The following is a 26,923-nucleotide window of genomic DNA, read 5'->3' as shown; positions in this document are numbered from 1 at the left end:
TGCATGGTCTGCATCCTCACTTGGTGCTTCTGAGGCCATTGGGACAGCTTCCCTTCAAGCAAAGGAAAGATGAGCTTAAGGACACCTCTCCAAACATGAGATAACATCAGTCCAAAACAAGGACAAAGTGTGTGAGGTCAGGGCAGAGGAATTCCCAGCACTCCCAGCAGGGAATGTTAAAATCTGCATTTTTGGAGCTATTCTTTTGCACCTGAGCTCAGAAAGGGCTGAGAGCTGTCTGCCCTACTCACCACACACACCCCAGGGCAGTTTAGCCCCTCATTTATAAACAATTTTTTGGGATTCTTAGCCACAGTGCTGTAACTGCATCCTCTCCAAGCATGTTCCATATTCTGCCTGTAGGGCTGGGACAGGAACAGAGCAAAGGCAGCCAAGCTGACACCTCTGCTCTCAGCTGGATTGACTCCTCTTCCCAAATTCCCTCACATTCCCCTCCTCCCTACCCAAAGGATGGATAAAATGATCACAAAGCCATAGAATCTCATGATGGTTTGGGTTGGAATGGAGCTTAAAGGCTCCCACCTGCCATTGGCAGAGAACCTTCATATTTACTTTTGTTTTCCCTGGATTTTTATTTCTAAAAAGCAGTTAAGAATAGGCACATTCATGGATTTTGACCTCTCAAAGTGTTTCTAAAGTGGATCCTTTCCTCCTGTTCCTTGATGTCCATGAGAAGTTGAGAGAGCACAGTAGGAACTGCAGCTGAGCTAAGAGGCCAGATCATTCACCCTCAGAGAAAACCTGCACATTTTATCACCTGGTTTTCTGGGCAGTCAAACATGAGAGTAAATGACTTCTGGTTCAGAGGTTTCACAGAATACCCAGGGCTGGAAGAGACCCACAAGGACCATGGGAGGTTGGTGACTTTGTGTTTCTTACACGTGCTCAATATTCCAACCCAAACCATTCTGTGATTCCACGGATTTATGTTCATCACTGAAGGAACAATGTGATTATTTTATCACATTTTTATTATTTTAAGTGTTGTTCAGGACTGAAATCACTGTTCAAGGGATCACACTGACACTGTTATCTGCATTGGCCAGGGACACTCCTCAAAACGTGAAGTTAAACTCAATTATCTCCCTGAGAATTTTATAACTTGTAAATTGCCTCTGTAGATACTTTATAGGCCTCATCTATGGTGGGTTTTACGTGTGAGACAAACCCTGAATTTCACTTATATAGGAAAAAATGAAATCCTCATGGTTGGAGCACAGTGCTCTGACACTGAGCAGAGCTTGCCAAGGGTTAGAGGAGCCCCATGAAGGTAAAACTGCCTAGGGTGGCTCCCTGTGCCAAATCCGAGATAAATATCCCTAGGTTATGGATGGACACTGGATCTGACTTGTCAGTCAGCTAATGCAGCATCCTCTGTGGGAGCAAGCAGTGCTTTGTGTCCAAAACAAACACTTGTTAGCAGCAGCACTTTCTGGAGATCTTGGGCACGGAGGTCGAAGGCTGGACTTGATGATCTTGGAGGTCTTTTCCAGCCTTAACGACTCCATGACTCCGAGACTTGACACCCTGAGCTTCTCCTAGTCACCAGAAGTGGCGTTTGCTGGGAAGGAGAGGCGGTGAGGATACCGCAGTGGTGGGAGGCAGAGCTTGGCAGCCCCGGTGCGAGCCCCCGGCCAGGGTCGGGGCTCGCCTGAGGGGCGCCGCTCACAGCCCCGCAATGGCGGCCGCGGGCGCACGCGCACCGTCCCCATGGCAACGCGGCTCCCGCTCCCGGCCCCGCCCCGCCCCCCTGCCCTCACTCACGGCGCCCACCGCCCCGCTGAGCGCCGGGCCGGGTCGGACGGCGGGCACAGCGAACCGGCGGCACCGGGACGAGCGCAGGGCCGGGGACAGCGCTGCGGGGCCGCGTCCTCGGGGGCCGCTCGCTACAACCGCCCGCGGCCAGCCCCAACCCCATTGGCTGCCCTTCGCCCCGCCCCTCGAACGGGCTCCTCCCATTGGCCTGGCGCCGCGGGGGCTCTTGGGCATTGTAGTTCCCGGCCCGTGAGGGTGGGGGCGCTCCCGGCATGCCTTGCGCGGGCGGGACTAGTTCCGGCGGCGGCGCTCACCGGGGCGCAGGTGAGGGAGCGGCGGGGCTGGGACGGGGCAGCGGCCGGGAGCAGCACTAGGGGCGGTACTCACCTCTGGGGCCGGCCCCGGGCACTCCCCGTACTCGGTGTGCCCGTGGCCGCAGCGGTTCCTGCCCGCTGGCTGAAGTCTGCGATGCTGAGGCCGCGCTGCTAGCAGGGCCGCGAGGGAGGCAGGTGTGGGCATAACGGCCCCGGAGCCGTTCCGCTGTGCGATGTTCGGTAACAGCCGTGTGGTGGCCGCTGTGGCGGCTCCAGCCGCTGCGTTCGCCTCAGCTGCGTTGTTGTGTGACCGGAGCGAGCCCGGGCCGAGCCCTGCGGGTGCCGTGTCCGGCTGCCTTGGCGGGCACAGCCCCTGGCAGGGCAATGTGCTCCCTAATGTGGCTGCTCAAGTGCTTTTGTGCCTCTTACCTCGTCTTTCTGAGGTTGTTTGATGTGCTTTAGTGTGCCTGAGAGTGACAGGCTCGGGGTGGAATTACTCAGCTTGGAAGGGACCTTTAAGTTAATTGAGTCCAAGCATTAAAAGATGAAGAGCTTGGTGTATTCTGTGTATTTTCAACAGATGTGGGTTGGATTGCACTCGAGTGTTGTGGATCCAGGCATGTTTTCTCTCACCCACCTCAGGAACTTGGTGTGGTTCCTGCAGCTGTGATTTGTGCTAGCTGAGTCAATCAAAGGATGATACACTGCAAAAATGAGATGTTGTGGCTGAGCTGGTAACAATTGCACTTAAAAAGGGATGCAACGAGGCTTGTTTTACTCCCTCTGATAAGCTATTGCTGGTTTAGTGGAAATAGAGCAGAAGGGGAGTGTGTTCCTGCTCTGCTCTGCCCTGATGGGGCCTCACCTTGAGTCCTGGAGGCAACCACGATATCAGAAGGATCTAAAGCTGTTGGAGTGTCCAGAGGCGAGACCTGGGCATGGGGAGGGGTCTGAGGAGCAGCTGAGGGCACTTGGATTGTTCAGCTGGAGGAGGAGACTGAGGGCAGAGCTCAGGGGGGGCTGCAGCTCCTCCCCAGGGGCAGCTCTGATCTCTGGGACAGGGAATGGCTGGAGCTGGGCAGGGTCAGGCTGGATTTTGGGAAAGGTTCATGCCCAGAGGGTGCTGGCACTGCCCAGGCTCCCCAGGGAATGGGCACAGCCCCGAGGCTGCCAGAGCTCCAGGAGAGCTTGGGCAATGCTCAGGCACAGGGTGGGAGTGCTGGGGGTCTGTGCAGGGCCAGGGGTGGGACTGGGTGATCCCTGGGGGTCCCTCCCCACTCAGGATATTCCATGACTCTCTCTTGCTGGCTCAGTTGGAACCTCCAGCAACCTCCACGGTTGTGCTGCCTTGGGTGCCAGCAGCTTCCACACTTGTGGTCCCTATTTTGGGACAGAAGGACACGTGTGGATGTCACCTGTGCTTGTGGGAGGGGATGTGAGGGAGTGAATTGAGCAGAGCCTGGAGCTGAGCAGTGCCTGCTGAGGGTGATTAACAGGCAGTGCTGCATTTGTCTGTGGTGGGGGCTGGTTGCTTCTCAAATCACCTCCCATTTATTGTAGTGTGGCTCTAAGGTGCTTTTTGTATCAGTTTTCATACTAAGTTTATTTTTTCTCTGCCCTCTGGTTTGCTCAAACAGCAAACTCCAAATCCAGGGCAGTGTGGGGTTTGCTGCTCCAGCACTGTAGAGCTCTGACCCTGATAAATAGCTGAATGCTGATGGATTAAATTTAATAATAATAACAACAGCAGCCTCACAGGTGTCATGGCTTGACCCCAGCTGGTTACCAAATACCAGGCTGCTGCTTTTCCCTGCTCCATCCCAGTGGGATGGGGAGGAGAATCAGAAAAGGAAGTAAAAAACCTCATGGCTTGAGGTAAGAACAATTTAATTATTGAAGCAAAGTAAAATATAATGATAATAACAATTATCATGAGAAAATAAACCCAAAAGAAACTCAAAAGCAGCATGGTTGCTGAGCACCTGCTGATTCCCATCCCATGGCCAAGCTCTGACTGGCCCCTCCCAGCCACGCTCCCCAGTTCACATACTGGGGTGTATGAATTCCATGCTCTGTGGAATGGAATATCCCTGTGGCCAGTTTGGGTCAGCCCCCCCAGCTTCTTGGGCACCTCCTTGCTAGCAGAGCATGGGAAGCTCAAAGCCCTTGGTTTAGGTAAGCAGTGGATAGCAGCAACCAAAGCATCAGTGTGTTATCAGCATTCTTCTCATCCTGAATCCACAAGCAGCCTGTGCCAGCTGCTGGCAAGACAATGAACTCTATCCCAGCTGAAAGCAGGACAGCAGAGCTGAGGGAGGCCTCTAACACATGTGAACTTGTCACTCTGTCCCAAAGCAGGGGAACAGCCTGTGAATGTTCAGGAGGTCTTTGGCAAACTTATTCTTACTAACCCAGTGTCCCTCAGTACTCTCATGTTTACTTTTGCAGGTATTTTTGTGGGCTTTATTTAAAGCCCACAAAGTTCTGTGCAATGACTTGAGCTTCTTAGGCTCTGTTGTGGCTGCCCCTGGATCCCTGCAAGTGTCCAAGGCCGGGTTGAAAAGGACTTGGTGCAACCTGGGATAGAAGAAAGTGTCCCTGCCCATGGCAGGGGTAGGGACAGGATGGGCTTTGAGGTCCCTTCCAACCCAAACTATCCTGGTATTCCATGATGTGATGGATTATTGTGTATTGGATGCTCGTGTCACATGTCCCCTCCAGGCTCCTCTTTGCACCAGACAACCCCAGTTTTGTTTCCTTCAGCTCTTTTCATTTCAGTCCTGAGGGTTCTGATCACTCTTGCTGTCCTGGAGATTGTGAGCAGCTGTGCTCAGGTGCTTGCAGAGCTGACAGCCTGCTAAAGTTCAGTGTGAGGGGAAATCTCAGAGTTTTAAAAAATAAAAAACAAATATGTAGGCAGAGCACAGGGGAGGTGTAGGAGGCTGAAGGTCCTGGATGTTCTGTCCTGTGACTGTGGCTCACCCCACCAAGGCTGCATTGGTAACTTGTACCTGAGAGTGGCTGATTCTGACAAAGACCAAACACCCGAGTGGTTTATAATTAATGTACCCGATTAACAAGGAGGGTAGAAAACAATGAGCTAGACTTGCACCTAAATGTGCTTCTACAAACTGCCCTGGATTCTACCTCCTTTCACTGCATTTTGCCCTCCCTGGGGCAGCTTTAATCTGTTTTAGTGAGAAACTCCTGCTTTGCCCCTTATGATCCACTTCGATCCCCTTAGCTCTCCTTGTGTTTTGATTGTGAGGTGTTCAGGCCCTTCTCCTATTCCTGTCTGAGGCCTCTGGGTTGCCCAGTGCACTACAGATTGCTGCTGTTAAGCAAAGTAGGTGCTTTTGTAGATATTTTTAAAGGGAAATAATTTCTTATGAGCTGATGGAATAGAAGAGATGGTGCTTTTGTAGTTTTAACAAGCTGAGAATGAAGGAGGGGAAGAAAAGGAGGGTGGGAGAGAAAGGATCCAGGTGGGAAGTGAAGAGGTAGGAATGAAAGGAGTTTTCTTGTAAGAAAAGGGGCTGCTGCTTGCAAGTCAAAGAGTCCCAGTCACTCAGAAAACAGGAGCATGGTCTTGAAATGTTACAGCTGAGGGAATCTGAGGAGCAGCTGCTGCTGAAAAACCTGTTCCTGCTCTCTTTTGTTCCTCATTTGGCATTTGCCTGACCCCAGAATGAATCCAAGGAGTTAAATTGGTGAGAAGTTACCAGGAAGAAGAAGGACTCTATGTTGGCTTAGCTTGTGTAGAGGGACCAGGCAAGCCCCAGGAGTGCTGTTTGGTGGGCAGGGAGACTACAGGGAGAGGAAAGCAATTCCTATGAGATTGCCTGGAATGAGCTGCCCAGAGAGGCTGTGGATCTCCTTCCCTGGAGATATTCAGAGCCCACCTGGACACAGCCCTGTGTAATGTGCTCAGGAGACCCTGCTTGAGCAGGGAGATTGGGTGGGATGACACCCAGTGGTCCCTTGCAACCAGAACCACTCTGGGATTCTGTGTCCTGGAGCTGCAGCTGAAGCCCCCAGCTGCTGGATGCAGCTGTGCTGAGCAGCTCTTCATGGAGTGCCAGACAAGAACTCTCCCCTGTGAGAGGTTCAAATGTTTAGTCTGCAGTTGCTCCCTAAGGCTGGGACTGGGATAAACCTTTCAGGCAGTCCTGGAGCTGGAGGAGCTGTGTAATTAAGTTGTGTCTGCAGGAGGGGGGTGCTTGGATAACGAATGGGCAGGTGTGCTGCTGCTCCCAGTGTTTCAGCATTTTCCAGGATTCACTGAGATGGGGCTGGCTGCCTCTGAAGGGCTGAAACAATAAATGGTAGAAACAATCTGCTTACAACCTGGTGACAGTGGAGGGTGCACCCTCTTCAGATGACAGAGTGGTTTTGGGAGCAGTGGGCAGTTGTCATTATTAATGACTGTGTCTTAATTTAATCAGGACCATACTGTAATGCAAGACAGATGGACAAGACCAGGAATGTCTGAGACACGAATTCTTCATTCTCTCCCTGCATTATAAAACATGCAGAGCAAGAATTACATCCTTTTGTAAAACACTAAGCCTACCTTCAGGTCTTAAATAGATGTTTAGTCTTCTCTTGCTGAGGTTATTCAAAGCTGCCTTAGGCATGTTTGGATTAGGCAGGCAGGAAATAAAGCCACTGCTTCTGCAATCTTAAAATGAGATTTGAAATATGTGGGCTTTAGCATTATTGCCTTTTATTTTTCCAGTGTATTGGAATCCCAGAGTTTTCTACAGCAAGAGAAAACTTCCAGCTAAATCTTCTCAGCAGAGTTATTATTTTGGGTTGAGGAGTCAATCAAAGTTGAGGTAAGAATTTGAAGCCCCACACCTCACCTTCCAAGCCTGTGGCAGCGTGGAGCTGTAATTGTACGGCAGACAGGGATGAGCAGCTGAGTGCTGTGCTCTGCTTTGGCTCCTCAGGGCAGGATGTCGGAGCTGAGCGACGAGGCCAGCGAGTCGGAGCTGCTGAGCCGCAGCCTCTCCATGTGGCACGGGGTGGGGCCCGTGCTGTGCCGCGAGGAGCTGGACGTGCCCCTGGACCTGCACACGGCCTCCTCCGTCGGCCAGTACCAAGTGGTGCAGGAGTGCATCCAGCGGTGAGAGGGGCTGGGCTGGGCACAGCACGGCTGGTGCCACCTGCTGCAGGTGTGCTTGTCACCGGTGCCACACTGGTTGGGGCAACAGGGATGCATCACTGGGACTCCCAAAGGGTTCTTGGCACAAAGTTTCCAGGGGCCAATCTGCTGATAAAATAGTGTTTTAGTAGGGAGTGGAACGAGGTGGTCTTTGAGGTCCCTTCTACCCCAAAGCATTCTGTGATTCTGCGATCTGGGGGAGGTTGTGCTGGAGCTGGTAGAAATTCCCATGCAGGCTTCAGTGCTAAATGATAACAACAGTCTGCAGAAGCCAGCTGTGGTCCACAGCTCCAGCACAGTAGTTGATGTGATTTCTTTCCTCTATTCCTTAGTGGAGACCTGGATTTGAACCAGAGGAACTGTGGGGGCTGGACCCCACTCATGTATGCTTCCTACATCGGCCACGACAACATCGTGCACCTGCTGCTGGAAGCAGGAGTGAATGTGAACATCCCCACCCCAGAAGGGCAAACTCCCCTCATGCTGGCCTCCAGCTGTGGCAATGAGAGTGTGGCTTCCTTCCTTCTACAGGTGTGTATCCCATAAAACACAGGTGAAGCCACAGCTGTGGTGTAAATGCTCAGGGTGGGATTATCCACAAGCTGCCACTTTGTGTTCTGTTGTGAGGTCTGCTTTGTGGTGGGATTTAATTTAAACTCCTGGTGTCCCAGCACAAAAGGGCAGTGGCTGAAAGCCTGAGCAGTGCAGATGCAATAAGAAATGTTGTCTGTTCTCTTGCAGCAAGGGGCAGAGCTGGAGATGAAGGACATCCATGGCTGGACTGCCTTGTTCCACTGCACCAGTGCTGGGCACCAGCAGATGGTCAAGTTCTTACTGGAGAATGGGGCAAATGCCAACTGCAAGTAAGGAGGAATCTGTCATTTCATGTGGGAGTCCTTAAAATCAGAGGGTTTTGGGGAAGCTGTAAAAGGCAGGCCTCACAAATAACAGACCTGTGATTAGAGTTCCCTGTACATAGACCCCTGGCCAGCAATAATTTCATTGTCATTTGGCATTCAGTATGAAAGCAACAGGTGGCAGATGAACACACTCCAACAGACCCCTGCTTTTGTCTTCCCCCTGTACCTCAGGATGTGGCACAGCTAATACAGGGACAGGTGACCTGCAAACTGAATTGAAGTCTGCCCATGCTGTCACTGTTTATTAAACTAAGATCAAGAGAAATTAGATTTACTGCTTGTTTAATTACCAGCTAAACACTGACACCTTCTGAACTCAAGTGTACTTCATAAGTCTTTTTATTGATTTTTTTATATACTCTGAGTTCAGGTTGGTTTTTGAAGTGTGCCCTGCATTCCCATGCCTTGGGGGCCACCACACATTTATGCACATGGAATTGCCTGAGGGCAACAAGAGGTTCTTACTTTATTAGCTCCTGCAAAAGTGATTTGGGCTCTTCAAGGCAGATCTGCAGCTGGAAGAGTAATCTGTTGCTGCAGCCAGTTTAGGAACACTGAATGTCTACAGGGAATCAATTCTACAACTGGACAGCCAGTACATCATAGAGTCTGTGATCAGCAAAGGTTGAGGGCTGGAAATGCTCTGTGAGGGAATGGCAGAACTTCAGCTGTGGTTATACCTGTCCACTTGTGTGTTCTCTCCCCAGGGAGCCAGTGTATGGATACACACCTCTGATGGAAGCAGCTGCTTCTGGCCATGAGATAATTGTTCAATACCTTCTCAATCATGTAAGTGTCCTGACAGTTCTCTGGGTAGCTGAAAGTCTGGTTCCAGCCCTCAGAGGAACTACCACAAATTTGACACCATGCTTTTTTTGGCAGTGTTATGTTTGCTCCTTGATGACAGTCACCTCTGAAGTCCCAGACTTTTAGGACTGTTTTCAAAGTATCTGCTTTCTGCAAGCTGGTACCATGATTTTATACTGGCCTTGCAGGAATAGGAGTGAAGTCTGACTGTCCAGATATAACTGAATAATGACTAAATTAGAAAACAACCGAAGCTGTAATTTTTCTATTGTGTTTACAGGCTTGCACGCTCAGGCTACTGGACATCTGCATCCAAAAGCTTATGAGCATGCAGGCCTCTTACACAGTTTGGTTTAAATCCCATTTGACTGGTCCAGCTTACTGCCAGAAGGAGGCAGCAATGCAAAACACTTCAGATCAAACAAACCTGTTCCCAGTGGCAATGCACAAGAGCCCTGGGCTATTTGGTATTCAGGAACTGGAGAAACTGGAGATAACTAAAAAGGCATTCAGGGTATTAGTGCAGCTTGAACTGTCTGTCAAAGGTGAACCTGTATTGCTGATGGAGGAGCTAAGACAATTTTGGTGTTTTTTTTGATATACATATGTATTTTTTACGCTGCCCTCTGCTGTGTGCACTTAACCAGGTGTTTTTTCTGCAGGGAGTGAAGGCAGATGTCAGAGATAACACTGGAGCCACAGCACGGACCCTGGCCATGAAGTATGGCCACACCAAGATTGTGGGGCTGATAGATTTGCATGCAGCCCCAGTGCCCAAGGTCTTCTGCAGAGGTCCAGGTAACAGATGCTTGACCTTGTTCATTTTAAGATGAACCTGAAGTGAGGTGTTTGATAGTTTGAAAGTATGTTTTACTGTGTAGATGGGATAGTGCTACCTGGTCTAGCCTGGAAATTCCAGCATTTCTGAGGATGAAAGAGGCATGAATCCAACAACTCTTGTCTGCTGGCCCCTTTCTGACCTAGGTTAGCTGTTCCACCCTCACTCTTTAACATTTCTCTTTTTCTTTCCACTGCACTTATAGGACCAGTAGCAAGTAAAACAGGCAAATGACTTCCTGTGCTGCTAACAACCTGTGTTTGAACTACAGGCAACTATGAGGAGCTGAGTTCTTCAGATGAATCATGTTCTGCTCCCCAGAGACAGAGACCTGCTCGTAGGACCAAGGGTCCCAGCATCCATGAAGGGCCCCAGGCCTTGGCCAAGATCACAGCAATTGGCCTTGGGGGAAGGAAGCAGTCTTGCTATGGTGAGGAGAGTTGGGAGCCTGTGGTACAGTCCCCTAAGACCTCAAATGCACTGCAGCTGTTCCTGCTGTCTGTTTTTGATTTGTTGGGGTTCATACAGGACAAAGATATCTTTATATGAATGTGTTCACTATCCAGTGTCTGGGTTAGAAAGAAAAGCACCTGAACTCTTTTGTCAAGGCTGGATATTGATGAGTGGGATACTTCTCTGCTCTCACCTCAACTGCTGTTCCCCTGACTCTTGAGAACAGTTCAGTTTCCCTTTTTGGGCAGGCTCACAAGTTTTAGACCCTTTCTGAAGCTGATGACAAGGAGGTGCTCACAGTGGCTGAGAAATCATAGATCATAAGAGTGAACTTGTGAGTTTTGCCTTGCCTGATGCTTGAAATGGTTCTAAAACTGAGATTGCAAAACCTTTGCAATAGACCAAGAGAAAGATGATCCCAGTTAGACATCCTGGATGCAGTGCTAGAAGGTTTATTTTACTGTCTGTCATAGATATTTCTCAGACTAGTTGCCTGGAATAACCAAGATTATGGACTTGGAAGCATGTTCAAAGCTCAGTTCATTCTCTTAAACACAAGTCTGTGTTATCCCCCAAGCTGTATTGGAATGATACTGCCAGATTAAATGCCAGTGGGATTCTCCTGGTGTTTTAGCAGAGCTGCAGGGGGGGGTGGTTCTGCAGGGTGTGCAGGGCTGCTCTCCTAAGCAGCTCTTTCTTCCCTTTCATAAATTGAGTATAACAAGGTGTGGGAGTGCTGGAAGCTGCTGTTTAAGGTACATCTCTGCTGTAAGATGTTTTCTCTGACTTTCTTTCAATATAAGTTCATGTGCTGTGGGGTCATGTGAGGGAACTGCAGGAACCTGCATTTCTCAGGTGCTCTCTGTGCTTTTTGGAATGAAACTTGTCAGTTGCGAGCACAGTCTCTCATTTTGGTTATTTTCAGATCCAGAAGTGGTTACGTTTTCTGCAGGAGCCTCCCTGATTAACTTGCATCCTAATCTCTGTTCTCCCTTCCTGTTGCACACAGAGCAGGTGCCCCCTCAGGGCTATGTCACCTTCAGCAACGATGGCAGCTGTGTGCCAGGCGTCATCCGGCACAGGGACGTCACCTCCCCGATCAACGAGCTGGACGTGGACAGCAGCAGCAGCAGGGGTAAGTCACTGTCTCAGAAATGCAGTGCACACCTGGCTGTGAGTCCAGGCCTTGGCTTCCTGTCCCACTGAGATGCTGAGATTGGAATGTCTCTCCTGAAGGAAAGCTGGGATGATTTAGCTACAGAAGATAAAAGTCAGTGTGGTAATTTCATCAGTTTGTACAAATAGTCTGAAGGAAGATGGGATGAAGACAGAGTATGGCTGTTTCCAGAAATGTCTCTGGTGGCAAACAGACATGGGGAAAGATGGGTGCTGGGGTTCAGATGTGAAATCTCTGCCTCAGGGTCATCTTTCATCCTGAGTGCTGCACGTGAAGCCTTGCTCTGTATCTTGCCTTCCTTTACACCTCCGGGAGGTTTTGCTGGTAATTGTGTAACAAAACCAGACTGTAACAAAGTTGTACTTCACTATTTTTTTCCTGTTCCTTTCCAGAGGATAGTGCTTTGTCCAGCAACAGCTTGGGAACCATCAGGAGCAGCAGCAGCAGCAGCAGTGAATGCTTAATTAGAATCCCCGGAGTGAGCAGTGAAGGCTCCTTGGAAAGCAATGAGGTGGATTTTCTTTTCTTTGCCTTCAGCTTGGGCAGTGCTTTCACCCATGGGAGACTCTACTGCCATGGGAGCCTGTAAGACCAGGCTGGGTGAGGAAAGGCTCTTCCAGGGACAGGAAAACCAAGGAAGGGTTGGAGGGTACTCACAGCTCACATAGGTCAAGGCAGCTCTGGGGCTGCAGTACAAAAGGGCCTTTAGGTCTTGGAGGAGCCTGCGCTTGTTACCACCCCCCGATCCTGCCATCTCTGCACAATCATCCTTTCCATTCTGTGGGTGGTTTTGTGTTTTCCAGGACTCTGACCACACCAACAGCCCCCCCAGTCGGAAACAAGCCAAGAGCTTTAAGGGCAAGACCCGCTGCAGCAACAGTGACAGCCAGTGGAGCCACTGCCTGGGGAAGGCTGGGGGTTGCTGCCAGCACCTGGTCCTTCCTGAGCCCCCAGCCTACACAGGGCCCCAGGTAAGTACAGACCTGTCCTGCAGGCTCTGTCACTGTGCCAGGTGTTGGGAGGCTTTTCCAGGGTTACCAAAACACCTGATATTCCAAACTTAAACACTTGTGAAACAGCAGTTTCTTATAGAGGAGCTGTTTGCTGAGATATTGCTGTTGCTGGGAGGGGTTCCTTGACCCTTCAAGCCTGTGGGTGGGCTGTCAAACCTGGTAGTGGGGTGGGCAGGGGTAGCTGATTCTGTGTCATTCTGCTCTGCACTTGTTAGAAGAGGTGTGGCTGCAGCAGAGGCCAGTCCTGGTGTGTGATTGTGGAGAAGGGCAGGGAACCACAGGAAGTTGTGGTTGCTGCTGGAACCCAGAAAGGTGTTACAACAGCATGAAAAAACAAATATTTGTGATTGGGAGGAATGGTGATGCTTTTGTTGAGAGGGTGTAAATAAGCTTGCTTTGTCTGGGCTGCAGGACCTGGCAACATTCCTTGAGGAGATTGGGTGCCTGAAGTACCTGCAGGTGTTTGAGGAGCAAGACGTGGACCTCCGGATCTTCCTGACCCTCACAGAGAGTGACCTGAAGGAAATAGGCATCACGTGAGTGTCTGTCCTGCCCTGTCCATCCCAGCTTCCCCCTACAAACCACATCCAGCCTGGTCAGGAAGGTTTAGCTGGGGAGTGCTGCTCTCTTCTGGCTGCCTCCCACACAATTTGACATCCCCGTGTCCTCAGCTGTAACATGCTCCTGCTTCTGGAGGTACCTTGGAGAGACCAGGACACTGCAGAGGTGCTCATGGTGTCCTGTTGTGCTCAGGGACAGGTGGTGCAGGGCTTGACCCATGTTGGTTCCATCCCCCCAGGCTGTTTGGCCCCAAGAGGAAGATGACCTCGGCCATCGCGCGCTGGCACAGCAGCGCCCGCCCGCCCAGCGACGCGCTGGAGTTGGCCTACGCCGACCGGCTGGAGGCAGAGATGCAGGAATTGGCCATCCAGCTGCACAAGGTGAGGCTGCTGCCAGCTCCTCAGGGCCCTACGCCCTGCAGGAAGCCATCAGTGCTGTGGTTTTATTGTGCCTCTGGTGGTTTTTCCTTCACCTCAAGCCATGACTTATAGTGGACATGCTTGGTGCATAAACAACACAAGTACAACTTACCCACTGCTCATCCTTGGTGCTCCTTTGTGTCTGTTTCCCATCCAACTGATAACTATAGGAAACAGGGCAGGAATCAAATTCCTACTCTTTCCCAGCATTTTTATGGTGCAGTCATCGGTGAACAGACTTGTGTTGTTTTTGGAAATTTGGACTCATGTCAACTTTGTAAACAGAGAGGAAGGGGGAATTGTAACTGTGGGGCTGGGCTTAGTGTGGAGAGAGCCTGTACTCAGTGTACAAGCTTCATCCAGCTTCCTTTCCCACTGGCAAGGAACATTCTGGCTGCCTGAGGCATTAAAATAGCAGGGCCTTGAGAGATGTTCAGTGCTCCCAGCCTGATGCCCCGTGTGCTCTGCTGCAGAGGTGTGAAGAGGTGCAGGTGATGAAGGGCCAGGTGTGCCAGGAGCAGAAGCTGCGTGCAGTGGCCGAGAGCTGTTTGATGGAGCGGGATGAGACCTGGAATGCCATCCAGTGCCAGCTCAGGGAGGCTCAGGCCATCACCACGGATGCTGGAGTCCTGCTGGATCAGATCAAGTAAGTCATTCCCAGGAAGTGACACTGAGACTGCTGGGAAATGGGATTTAGGGTCATATTGGCAGCCTTACAGGTGATGCTCAGGGTAAGGCAGAAGAGCTCACCTGGCACCTGAACACATTCGGATCCTGCCTGACTTTCCCTAGTGAAAAGCCACAGCCATGGGAGCACATGTGAAACTTTGGTCAGATGCTTGAGCTGGAATTGGCCTTTTTGGGGGTGCTGGGTGCTCCTGTTTCTAATAGAAGGAACCAAAAGGCTGAGGCTGTGCCTACCCAGGGTAAGACTTGGTATCAAGACCTTTTTGAACACAAAAAGGAGTTTTTAACCCATACCCTGCCAAAGGATGTACAGTAACTCGCATGTGAAGAATATTTTTCTTGCAACTCTGTGACAGCTGGCAGAATAATCTAAATAACCTCCTGACACTCCTTTTACTGCTTTTGTGGTGCTTTTCTCTGTGCCCCAGTTGGACTCCTCTCATGGGCCTTGTTCTCTCCAGTGATACAATAGGGATATCACTGAAAGTGGCACAAATCCTGCTGCTTATGGATCCTAGCCCAAGGGAGTGGAGTCTGCTGCCTTCCAAGCCAGGGTGAGCTGAAGTTGGATCCAGTAGCTCAGCAGACAAATATTCCCACTGCAAGGGACAGAGCCTGGCTTGTCCCCCTGACTGAGGAGCTGAGGCTGCTGTAGAAGGGCCCTGCCATGCTCTGAACATGAACTGCTTGAATTGGTGGGATGGTGATGACAGCCTGAGAACCTGAGTGCCCCTCATACCTCTCATGAGGTTGTTTCCTTTGTCCATTAGAAACCTTGGATTGGGCTTGATTCTCCCACAGACCAACACAGCCTCTGGCTTGGGCTTCCTGCGGCTCACCCCAGCCCCTCCTTGTCTTGTCCCCCCACAGCTCCTCTGTGCAGAGCTGGCTGTGGCTGCAGATGGGGAGCAGTGGCTGGGAGCTGAGCAGTGCCAGCACCCCAGGCTTGGGCTGAGGCACCACTTCCTCCTCCTGGGAAGCAGCAAGGAGCAGGTTGTACCCCAGGGCCTTAGAGGCGCTGCCCAGGCACCCTGTGCAGGTACTGCAGGCTGTAGGATGTGCAGTGGCACTGCCAGCGTGTCCCTGTCCCACTGACGGCCTGGGTGTGGTTTGGCAGGAGCTGCCAGGCAGAGCTGTCATCCCGGCTGGCCCCAGAGCAGGCGGGCGAGGGAGCGCCGGACGCACGGGAGCAGCGCGGCACCGGGGAGAGCGAGCGGCCCGGGGAGCGCCCAGGTGAGCCCAGGGCAAAGCCCTGCCTGCCTTTCCTTGCTGGAAGTCAGACAGCTGGGAATGGATGAGCAGCCAAACTCTTAGTGAGTTGAATTCTTGCTCTCAGGGTATTTGGAGTGGAACTTGCAGAGTTTCTCAGCAAGTTTTTGGGTCTGGCAGGCATTTGTGGCTAAAAATGCATGGGTGTAGCACAGGCCCCAGTGACAGCCCTGCTTCAGGGACCTGTGGCTGCACCTCGGGTTTGTTACCACCCTGTGCACTGGAGCAGGGTCTGAACCAGAAGGGGTGGTTCGTTCCCTAACCCAGTTTGGGGATTTTGCTGTTGGATCCATGGGACAACCTCTGTGTCTGGGCAGGCCTGACCCAGCAGCTCCTTATCCCTAGGAGCTGGTAAATGATCCCTGAAAGTGCTCAAGGCCAAGTTGAAGGGAACTTGGAGCAACCTGGTCTAGTGAAAGACGTCCCTATCCATGGCAGGTGGTGGAATGGGATGGGCTTTAAGGTCTCTTCCAACCTAAATCATTCCATGATTCTGAGACTCTCTTATCTTGCTGCCTGTGACATGTTCTTAGTGACCTGTTCTTTGCTCCTGTCTTAGAAGTGAGACAAGCAGAGATCCTGTCCATTGATTTCTGTCCATTACACTTAATCCCTTTGAGATTCTCTTCCTAAACAACCCAGCCAGTCTAAGAACATAAATTCCTAAGTGGTAGAATTGCCAGAAAACCCCTCAGTTTGGCACAGGCAGCTCCAGCTCTCTTCCTATGTGATTCGGAAGCCCTAACTGGAATCCCTTTGGCTGGGGATGCTTCCCAGCAACACCAGCCCCTTGTGTGCTGTCCCAGAGAGCTGCAGATGGATTAACTGTGTCCCTGTCCTTGCAGTGCTGGAAGGGTGGCCACCTTCCCTGAAGTCCTTGAGCTTGCCTGAGCTATCAGCTGTGCTGGAGGAGTGTGTGGGAGAGATGGGTAAGCTGGGAAGGACTCTGGGCATGTGGAGGGACTGTTGTGCTGGGGGAGGCATGGCTGGCTGGGGTTTGGTGGTTTGGAGTTGTTGTTGGGAGAACCTCTGCTTGTTCAGGGAAGTCTCCAGGCTCTGGAGTTGGTGCTGCTCTTGCTGCAGATCTTGGGCTCTGCATCATCCCCTGGTGACAGGTCCAGGCTGAGAGGTGGGGGGTGGTCCCTGCATCTCCTGCTCAGTGATGAGAGCTGCTGGGGAACTGGTTCCCTAATCCAGTATCCTGTTCTTCTGGTGACAGAAAATCCAGCAACTTGCAGACAGTAGAGACACCCCTGTTCTCAGAGCAGGAGCAGCACAGCAGTGGCTGAGTGCAGCCTGTTCTTTCCTGCTTCCTGGCCCCTTCCTAATGCTCCTTTTTTCCCTTTGGTTTGTCCTCAGGAAAAGCTCTGCAGACTGTGACTCAAAACCTCCAAAGGCTCCAAGCCCTGGGGCAGAGCGGGCAGAGCTGGCCAAAGCCATAACCAAGCCAGGAGGGTGAGTGGGAACAGCTGCCCTGCTCAGTCCCAGGCTGTGGCACTGAGGGGACACCGTCCCTCACTGCCAGTCCCAGGCTGTGGCACTGAGGGGACACCGTCCCTCACTGCCAGTCCCAGGCTGTGGCACTGAGGGGACACCGTGCCTCACTGCCACCTGCCCAGAGCTCGCTCGGAGCCACACACCAGGGCTGGGCTCTCATCCTTTTGTGCCCTCTGGTTGATTCTCCCTTTGGAAAATCCATAGCTCCCTTGTCCCTGTGTCCCAGCAGAGGGTGACTGTCCCTTTCTCCTGGTGGCTGCAGGAATTCTGACGTCGGGTGACCGTTCCACCCGGAAGCTGAGTGTGCCTGGGAGAGGGAGCACGGGGCCGTGCCGGCAGCACCGCGGCTCTGCCGAGGGCCACCGCAGCCTGCAGGGCACCAAGGAGGCTGTGGCCACCAGAGAACATGTCTGGGAGGACAAGAGACAGCAGAGGACAACAACCAGCTGCTCCTGGGGCCTGACTCAAGGCTCCCGGGATCTTTGTTTGAAAGGTTTGGGTTTGGAGAAGAAGCTCCAAGCCTAGAAGTTTTGTCTGCCTTAAGCTTCCTGCAGCCCTTGTTCAGGTCTGGCTGGTGGTAGAAAGGTGACAGTTGCACACAGCAATCAATTCATTATCCTTTTCTGTATCCCAAGCTTGCCAGGGCCTCTGAAATGTGTCCCTGGCTCTTCCTGTGCCGTGGGGATTGGCCCAGAGAATGGATCTGAGGCCATAAAAAAGGCAGTTTGTTGTGGAGGGGTGAAGGGAGTGGAGTTTGTGATGTTTGGCTCTTTGAGCTGCAGTGGAGCTCAAACTGCAGCCCTGTTCCTAGTTGGAATGTCTGCTCTACTGCCACCCCAGATCTGGGCTTCAAAGCCTGTTCCTCCAGCCCACTCCGGTTCACTTTGGGTTCTTGCTGTCCTCAGGGGCTGGCTGTGATCACATTGGTGGTTTAGGAATGGCATTCACTGAAACACTCCCAACTCGCCCACTCCCCCTCCTCACCTCCTCTCCCCGGGGTGGGATGGAGAGGAGAACTGGAGGCACAAAAGGTGAAGATCGCTGGTAGAAATAAAAGCACTTTACTGGAAACAGCAATGAGATAAGGAACAGTGACAGTAACAACAGTAATAACAGAAGTGTACAGGAGAGGTCCTGGTCCTGCAGAAATGAACCCTGTCCTGGCCAGAAGCAGGACATCACTGTTACTCCATCCCCAAGACGTTGGCTTTGTGGTCAGTGCTGTATGGCAGAGGTCATTGGCCTGGTGTGCCAAGATCCCAGCAAGGCAGGGATCCCCTGGAAAGACAGGAGAGGAGGAGGAGCTGGGACTGCTGAGCTTCCCCTGCCTCTGGCAAGCAGGGGAGTGCCAAGGCAGCAGAGCAGGAACAGGGATAGCTCTGTGCCCCATGGGAGGGGGCAAAGGAACCACAGCTCAGACAGAGCTGTGGCGCCAGGCTTTGCTCCTCACCACTGCCTGCCTTTGATGTGCAGGCTTTAGTGCTGGGAAAGAGTTCTGCCAGGGCATTCGTGGGTGGGCATTGCCAAGGACAGGCCTGTCCCTGGGAGTGGGTGATGGTGCCAGGGACCTTGGTGTAGAGTGGTTCCCAATGACTCTGTTCCCATTTATTCCTGAATCCTCTAAGGAGGAAAAACACAACAATCAAAATCTGAAGTCTATGAGTGATGAACCTGGTGAATCACAATATGTCCCTTTGGGAAGCGGATGGAACTGTGTGTTCCTTCTGCTATTTGGACTTTGGGCACAGATCCTAAATATAAAAACCTGTCCAGCTCCAGGTTTTCAGCTGGTCATCCCTTCTGCTGAGTGCCTGAGTCTCTTCAGGCAGGGGTGACACCTGGCTTGCCTGCTGTGTCTGTGCTTCCTGGCCCCAGGCAGGTGTGGCCCTCTCAGCTGTGCCCCCGTGTGCCTGGCAGTGTCCTCCCCTCTGGGTGCTGCTTCCTGCCCATGCTGACCTCCCACCCTCAGCACAGGGCACTGTTATTTTATCTTGAGCAAACACCATGGAGCATGTGGGCACCCACTGCCAGCTGCAGGGTGAGGCTGCAGGAGCTTCACCCTGAAGAGTTTGGATGAGGAGGAGGGAATTCTCCTCCTGCAGCACCCCTGGAAACTCCTCAGAGGGCTGAGGCTGTGCTGGGAGCAGGGTTCAGGGCTTTGTCTGCTATTCCCTGTCCCTGGGGAGTTCCAGGGTCTCTCCCTAGCCTTGGTGTTTCTGGCTGCTGTAATATGGGGGTGTTAGTGCTGTTTCCCTTGAAGTTAAGGCAAGACCCCCCCCCAAAAACTCCTAAGAAAAAAGCCCTGGCTCAGCTGTGCCCTCAGAATGGGGGACTGTGCAGAACAGTGGCTGGAAGGTGACAACAGGGATTTGAGGCTTGCTTTGCTAAGTCTGAGGCTGGAATTAAGGAGGTTTGGGGGATTAACAGGATCTATCCAATAGATTAGAATGCCTGGGAAAGGAGGGGAGATGTGGCAGTGTGTGTGTGAAGGAAAAAGGCCCCAAACTGGTGCTGCAGGTGTAAAGGCTTCAACAAGGGGTGTGAGAGCACCCCAGGGCCCAGCAGGGAGGGGATCTTTGACATCAGAATATCCCTGAGGAGGCAATTCCTTAACTGCAGGATGTGAAGCAGCATTCCTTGCAGCTAGGGTGGCTGTGCAGGCAGCAGCAGTCTGGTGCTACCCTAAGGTGAGCTGTCCATGCAAAAACAGCATTTGCTGATTTGGATAAATGAATAAAAGCTGAGAAGCCTATGTGTGGTGTGTGGGTATCTCTGGAGGGAGCTGGGGAATCCTGAATAAGTTCCCTGATTTGTTAGTGCAGGGCACTCAGGAATGCACACAGGGTTTTCCTGCCATCTCTGCCAAGAGGCTGCAGGCTCAGGGGACTGGGACTGCCTGAGCCCTGAGATCCCAGCACTGCCTGCCTGGGGCATGTGGGAAACCAGAGGAAGCCACTGAGATGGAGCTGGAGCCAGGCTCAGAGAGCTACCTCCTCTTGCTCACCTGGAGAGGAGAAGGCTGCAGGGGCACCTCAGAGCCCCTGCCAGGGCCTGAAGGGGCTCCAGGAGAGCTGGAGAAGGACTGGGGACAAGGGATGGAGGGACAGGACACAGGGAATGGCTCCCACTGCCAGAGGGCAGGGATGGATGGGATATTGGGAAGTAGGAATTGTTCCCTGTGAGGGTGGGCAGGCCCTGGCACAGGGTGCCCAGAGCAGCTGTGGCTGCCCCTGGATCCCTGGCAGTGCCCAAGGCCAGGCTGGGTAGGGCTGGGAGTGACCTGGGACAGTGAGAGGTGTCCCTGCCATGGCAGGGGCAGGATGGAGTGGGCCTTGAGGTTCCTTCCCCCCCAGTCCATTCAGAGATTCAGCTGTCTGTGCCCACCAGCCCTTTCCCTCCCCTGCAGCAGACAGAAGCAGCAGGCTCTGCTTGTTGAAAAATAAATATTTATTTACATCTGAAAAGAGAGTTAATGTGTAAATTGGTCTCGTGGGGGTTCCATCGATCCAGGACCGTGACTCCAGGCTGGTGCAGCCTCTTTGCTTTGTGTGCTCGAGGCAGCTCCTCCCTGAGGCACTGGGAGAGGCTCCCCCAGCCCCTTGGGGAAGGGGCAGGGCCTGGAGAACCTCCTGTGTCCATGGACATCTCCTGGAGCTCCCAGCTGCTTCCTCCTGCCTGGAGGGGACTCGTGCATGGCAAAGGAAGGAATGTGGTGGGAACGAGCTCTGGCAGTGTCCGTGCTGCTCCCGCGGGCCAGAGCAGGGGGCTGGGGCTGTCTCCAGCTGCTCCAGGACTGCACAGGACCAGGACAGGAGCAGCCCTGCTCAAACCACACCACCTCGGCTGCTTCTCTTGCTCCTGGGCTTCCCAGGATCCACAGCCTGCTTGGCCAGGGGGGAGGATGCTTTGGCACCCCACTGGAAAGCAAACTCCCAGGATTTTAGCCTTTGGTTCCTGAGCTCCTGCCAGGCTGGCAATCCAGCTTGCCCCCCAGAAAACAGGGGAGGCTGGGCTGGATGCTGAACCTGGCATGGGGGAGGTTGGGCTCTGTCCCAGTGAGTTGCTGCTCTCAAATCCTTCACTCCTAAGTGGTTTTGGGGCTCCATCCTTGGCTCTGCCCATGGCAGGGGGCACCAGGGGTTTGTGCAGCTGCAGGGCAGCGAGGAGGGGATGGGAGCTGCTGTTCTGTGTTGGTGATGAGGGTGGGAGCAGGAGCAGCCCCTCGCTGTGCAGAGCTTGTCAGGGTGGCTGTGGATGCCTGGTGAGATGGTCCTGGGCTGGGACACGGGGACAGTGAAGCCCTGGCTGTGGTGTGGCCCAGGGTGTGGCAGCATCTCCCATTGCCACTGCAGAGCCAGGCTGCCCCTGGCTGCTGTGATCCCACAGGTGCCCAGGGGGGTGCGGGTGTCCCAGGGGTTCCCTGTGTGGGAGGTGTCCTGGGGGAGGCTGCCAGGCTCTGCAGGGGCTCAGGCAGGGCGAGAAGCAGCAGGGCTGCCCACACAGCGATGCCTGGCAAGAGCCAGGAGTGCCAGCTCCCACTCGGGTCACAGCAGGGATGTCCCTTCCAGCAGCTCCAGTGTGGCACAGCCAGACACCCGTCCCAGCCTGGCCATCCCGGGTGGGCACTGCCCAGCACAGCTTCCTGCAGCCTCCAGCCAGGCCCTGTGGCCATGGTGGCCAGCAGCCCCTCCACCCTGGCTGGTCACCACCTCACTGGGCACAGCAGAGCACCGGGTGGTCGAGTTTCCAGAGCTGCCACTTCTTCTTCATCTCAGACTTCACCTGCCATGGAGGGGAGGGAGGAGGGGCTTATCCGTGGCTGTGCCCTCCCTGCAGGCACGGGGTGGGATGGGGAAGCAGGGCAGGAGATGCCATGGCAGAGACAGGGACAGGTACAAGGACAGGGACAGGTACAAGGACAGGGCCAGGGACGTTACCTCCTTGTTGGCAAAGCAGTACAGCACAGCCACCAGGAAGCCCTGCAGGGAGAGCCAGCAGTGAGCCCCCTCCCTGCTGTTCCTCTCCTGGGGCTGAGATGGGCTTAGGCTCCCCCCAGGCCACTCCTGGGTGTTTTTAGGTCTGGGGTCCCCATGGCACCACTGCCCAGAGAGCACAGGAGGCAGCAGCACGCTCTCAAGGGCAGCAGAGATGGTGCCACCCTTCCCATGGAAGCACCGCAGGAGAGCAAGCTCAGAGAGGGAGCTGACCTCTGCTCTGTGGTGTGCCCAGAGCAAGGATTTGTTTCACTCCCACCTCACCTGGAAGGAGTTGAGGAAGAGGGTGAAGAACACCTTGACGTAGCGCAGGATGCCCGTGGTTTGCTCGTCCGTGGCGAAGATGAAAACGACCTCGTGGATCCCGAAGAGGGGGATGAGGGTCAGGGTGGCTTTGGCCAGCCTGCAGAACAGTAAGGGGACAGTAAAACTCCCAGTTAATCCCAGGGCGCTCGTTTAAGGATGTGCAAGGTGGAGGAGAGGCCCGGGGAGGGGTAGGGGGTGTGGAGGTGGCGTTATCCTGTTAGCCCAGAGTGTCCCCAGCCCACCTCAGCTTGTAGTCGGCGTAGCCCTTCTGGTTGGCCCGGAGCTTGGCCAGGATCACCTTGAGGATCCGCATGAAGATGAGCAGGTTGATCTGGGAGGAGGAGACAGGGCAGGGGCACACAGAGCCCAGCACCCCCGCCCTGCTCACCCAGCAGGAGATGGCACCCCCTGTGCTGCTGAGGCTGCCACCCTTCCTCCCCTCCTGCCATCCCAAAATCCCAGTTACAAAGCAGCAGGAGCCACCCCCAGCCCCTTTCCCTGGGGTTCAGCGCCCCAGATTCCTTCATGAACCCCCAGAACCAGGGGCCAGCCAACTGCTGAACCCCCTGTGCATTTGGCTGGTCCTTGCAGGCCAGCTCTCCCTCCTGGCCTCTGCTGGAAGCATCCCAGGGCCAGGAGCCAGGGGCTGAGCTGCTGCTGTCCAAACAGACCCGGGGCTGGCAGCTGTTCCCTACCAGGGAGGCGAGCAGGATGGGGATGCGGATGATCCACCAGTAAGCCATGTTCTCATTCAGGGCCCAGCACCTGCCAGGGAGGAGAGACAGCACCGTCACCCTGGGCTGGGGACAGCATCATCCAAGAGCTTTCCAGCCCCAGCCAGGGGGCTCAGGGACCCTCAGCAGCCTCTGAGCATCCCAGCAAGACCCGCCCTCCAGCCATCCCTCATCCATCCATCCGTCCATCCATCCATCCATCATCCATCCATCCATCCATCCATCCATCCACCCATCCATCCATCCATCATCCATCCATCCATCCATCCATCCATCCATCCATCCATCCATCCATCCATCCATCCATCCATCCATCCATCCATCCATCCCTGTCCATCCATCCCCACTCACTCTGCGTTCTCCTTCAGGTACTTGGCGGCCATCCAGGGCACCACGAACACCACGGGGGTCCCTGCAAGTCACACAGCAAACCCTGTAAAACCAAGCACCCTCCTGAGCTGAGAAACCACCCCCGTGCTGGGGGGACCCCCGGGGTGGCAGAGCCCCCACCCCACACCCTCCTGGGACAGTCGGGACCGTGGTGCCCTCGGGTGACACCAGGCACTGTTCCCATCCCTGTGGTGCCCTCGGGTGACACCAGGCACTCTTCCCATCCCTGTGGTGCCCTCGGGTGACACCGGGCACTGTCCCCTCCCCGCGGCATGCCCAGGGGGCCCCTACCCCAGCCCAGGTAGAGGTAGAGCCTGTAGTAATTCTTCTCGGAGAACACGGCCCCGATGAGCAGCTTGTAGAGGTAGACAGCTTCCACCAGGAACCAGTAGTGGTTGGCCAGGATGCAGTACTGCATCAGCACCTGCGCCGCGCGGCACCCCAGCGCTGCCTGCCACGGGAGAGCCACCCCAGGGCTCAGCACAGGCGCCCCAGGAGCTCATCCACGGGGTGTGCTGCTGCACAGGCACCCCAAGAACCCTGAGAGTTCTCCCATGCTGCAGAGGCACCCCCAGAGCTCACCCATCAGGGGCATGGGTGGCACCAAGGGCTGATTCCTCAGGTGCCACACAGGCCCAGAGCTCACCCAGAAGGTGCACAGGTATCCCAAGAGTTCACCCTCTGGGGCATGGGCAGCACAGGCACCCCAGAAGTGTGTCCACTGTGTGGATGGGCACCCCAGGACTATGCACAGGCACCCCAAAACCTCATCCATCAGGTGCATGGGTGTCACCCTGATTTTTTAAGATTCTCTAAGCCTTCTGATGTTGACATTCTTGTAACAAACTTTCTCACACTCTTTCTGTAAATAACTTATTGTTTTGCATTCTTTTATAGAAGAAGAGAAATTTAATAAACTGTTAGTTTGTCCAGCGTCATTGGAGAGGTGGCACTTTCACCCTCCAATCCACTGTCACTTTTAGAAAACTATAAATGTTAGAGTCAAATAGTAAACTTCCCTTTTCTTCACCTTGAGAGCAGCAGGGTGTGCTCGTGTTGTTTCATGTCCTGTAGCCACACATGGGCAGCACTGGCACCCCAGAGCTCACCCAGCGGGGCTCTGGGGCTGCATGGGCACCAATCCCCCCCCCAGCCCTGCCCTGGGCGAGGGTCCCACGCTGTCCCCAGCCCAGCACTCGCCTCGTGGCTCAGCAGAGCCTCCCAGTCCGCCACCTGCACCAGCTCCACGCCCCAGCGCCGCTCCAGCAGGGCGTCCTTCACCATCACCGAGGTGGCGCGCAGCCCGAAGGAGGCGAACAGGTTGGCGTGGATGTAATTCCTGGTGCAGCGCAGGTTCCTGCAGGAGCGGCGTCAGGCGGGGCGGGCATGCGGGCAGGGAGCAAGGGCAGGGCCGTGTCCTACCTGCAGGCGGTGAGGACGAGCAGGGCGGAGATGAGCGTGAGCAGCGACAGAGAGTAGCCCACGGTGTAGAGCACCTTGAAGCTCACCATGAGCCGGCGGGCGCCTTCCTGCAGGGGAGCACAGCGCCAGGTGAGTGCGGGTCCACCCCCGGCCAGGCTGCCCTGGCCATCCCCGCGGTCCCACCTCCTCAGCAGTGACCTCCAGCTCATCCTCGCACTGCGAGTAGTCCCTCCAGGGCTGGCTGCCGTTCACTGTCACCCACTGGCCGTCGGTGCCACACCTGCGGCTCACCAGCCCGTGTTTCACTGCCGACACCAAGCACCGGCACAGTGCCCCAGGCTCCCCCAAGTCCCTCTCCAGGGATGGGGGATCTGCCCCTGCTCAGGGCCCTGCTCCAGAGCTGGCTCTGCTCGGAGCCCCCGGTGTCCCCTCACTCCGGGTCTGCTCATGGGTCCCTCCGCCCCTGTCAGGGGAAGGGAGGGGAGCCCTGAGAGCCCCTCCAGCCCCAGAAGGGCTCAGCCCTGACTTCCAGCTCGGGGATGGCAGGAGGGCATCCTCACCTTTCTCAAACCAGGGCAGGTAGAAGGGGCAGGAGACGTTGACGGCGGTGCCGGGGCTCCCGTCGGGCCAGCAGGCGTACATGTCAAATGTCCTGTTACAGAACAGCCCTTCCAAGGGCAGGGACAGGGACAGCCAATGCTCGGATTGGTGGCACAGACACAGCGAGCCCTGTTATCCCAGCGCCTCTGAGGGGGCTGATGCCACCTGAAATGGGCCTGTGTGCCCCACAGCAGCCTCAGCCCCCCAGGACACCCAGCCCTGGGTCCCCATCGGACATGTGGAGGTCCCTGTCAGTCCCGTGGGTGAGCGGAGCAGAGGACGCTGGAGAGGGACAAGCCCAGCCCTGGCTCTGCGCGCCCCCGAGCTGGCACGGCCGGTACCTGCCGGGTAGGGCTCGCTCGCCATCCTCCTCAGGCACTCGTCACGGTACCGCAGCCACTCCTCGAAGGTCTTCTCCAGCACCTTGGCCCCGCCGGGCTGCAAGCCCGGAGCTGGGTCAGAGCCTGCAGCGCCCTGATGGCCCCCGCGAAGCGCTGCCAGAGCTCGGGGCTGGGCAGGAGCCGGGATGGAGCCGGGATGGAGCCGGGATGGAGCGGGGATGGAGCGGGATGGAGTGGGATGGAGCGGGATGGAGCGGGATGGAGCGGGATGGAGCTGGGATGGAGCGGGATGGAGCGGGATGGAGCGGGATGGAGCCGGGATGGAGCGGGATGGAGCCGGGATGGAGCGGGATGGAGCGGGATGGAGGTGGGATGGAGCGGGATGGAGCGGGATGGGGTGGGATGGGGTGGGATGGAGCCGGGATGGAGCGGGATGGAGCTGGGATGGAGCGGGATGGAGCGGGATGGGGTGGGATGGGGTGGGATGGAGCGGGATGGAGCCGGGATGGAGAGGGATGGAGCCGGGATGGAGCCGGGATGGAGCCGGGATGGAGCGGGATGGAGCCGGGATGGAGCGGGATGGAGCCGCCCCGCGGGGTCAGAGCCCGGCAGTGCCAACCCCGCTGCCCCGGCCCGGCCCTCACCGGCACGGAGGAGAAGAGGCACAGCCAGGCGAGCTGGACGAGGCTCCGCAGGGATCCAGCTCCAGGCGCGTCCCTCATGGCCGCTCCCAGCCTGACCGGTGCTCCCAGTGCCGGGGTGCGTCTCAAACTGGGCCGGGGACCCCGATCCTGGGGAGAGGTGGAGGAACGGGGGCGGCTCGGCTCTGCCAGCCACCCACACCCGGCGGAGGCAGAGATTTGCTCCCCAAGCCAGCAGAGGAGAAGGTCCTGGGCATGTCCTGGGAGCCAAAACCTCGGGGAGCGCCAGGCAGAGCAGCCAGGGTGTAAACGGCTCTCACGTCTGGATGAGCTGCTCAGCTGCCAGCCCCGAGGGGAGCAAATGCCCCGTGACAGCCGTGACAGCCCCAGTGCCACCCCAGGGCACCCCTGGGTGAGCCGGGAAGGGGCTGCAGGGACAGGGGGCGAGACCTCCCTCGGTTCCCTGGGCCCCCACTCCCGGCCGGGCTGGGCCCCTCATTCCAGCCGTGCCCCAGCACGTCCCGCCCGGCCCCGCCGGCCCAGAGCCCTCCCAGCCCGGCCGGGGCTCGGGGCAGGAGCAGCTCCGCCTCCCCCGGG

General features: G+C 55.2%; 2 protein-coding genes across 2 annotated transcripts; one reads left to right on the top strand and one right to left on the bottom strand.

Annotated features, from left to right (window-relative positions):
- The first annotated feature begins 2,064 nt into the window (after positions 1-2,064).
- On the top strand, positions 2,065-19,952 carry ANKS3 (ankyrin repeat and sterile alpha motif domain containing 3). Its single transcript, XM_030958490.1, has 18 exons — positions 2,065-2,100; positions 6,829-6,928; positions 7,043-7,218; positions 7,590-7,788; positions 7,999-8,120; positions 8,885-8,966; positions 9,647-9,782; positions 10,094-10,252; positions 11,285-11,410; positions 11,845-11,963; positions 12,256-12,423; positions 12,877-13,001; positions 13,265-13,406; positions 13,919-14,091; positions 15,250-15,365; positions 16,247-16,330; positions 16,761-16,856; positions 17,161-19,952. Exons 3-17 carry the CDS (start codon positions 7,049-7,051, stop codon positions 16,841-16,843), a joined length of 2,004 nt encoding a protein of 667 aa, XP_030814350.1. The 5' UTR covers positions 2,065-2,100; positions 6,829-6,928; positions 7,043-7,048; the 3' UTR covers positions 16,844-16,856; positions 17,161-19,952.
- Positions 19,953-21,608: 1,656 nt separating this feature from the next.
- On the bottom strand, positions 21,609-26,407 carry LOC115909191 (glucagon receptor-like). The gene is made up of 13 exons (XM_030958323.1): positions 26,330-26,407; positions 25,686-25,782; positions 25,305-25,412; positions 24,928-25,049; positions 24,745-24,851; positions 24,519-24,679; positions 23,614-23,769; positions 23,284-23,344; positions 22,894-22,963; positions 22,441-22,529; positions 22,157-22,295; positions 21,836-21,877; positions 21,609-21,680 (listed from the first exon to the last, which is right to left on the bottom strand). The coding sequence occupies exons 1-13, from the start codon at positions 26,405-26,407 to the stop codon at positions 21,609-21,611; spliced, it is 1,302 nt and encodes a 433-aa protein (XP_030814183.1).
- Positions 26,408-26,923: the final 516 nt, after the last annotated feature.

This window comes from Camarhynchus parvulus, chromosome 14 (genome assembly GCF_901933205.1).
Source record: "Camarhynchus parvulus chromosome 14, STF_HiC, whole genome shotgun sequence".
Lineage (NCBI taxonomy): Eukaryota > Metazoa > Chordata > Aves > Passeriformes > Thraupidae > Camarhynchus > Camarhynchus parvulus.
This window is presented reverse-complemented; position numbering and strand designations above follow the sequence as displayed.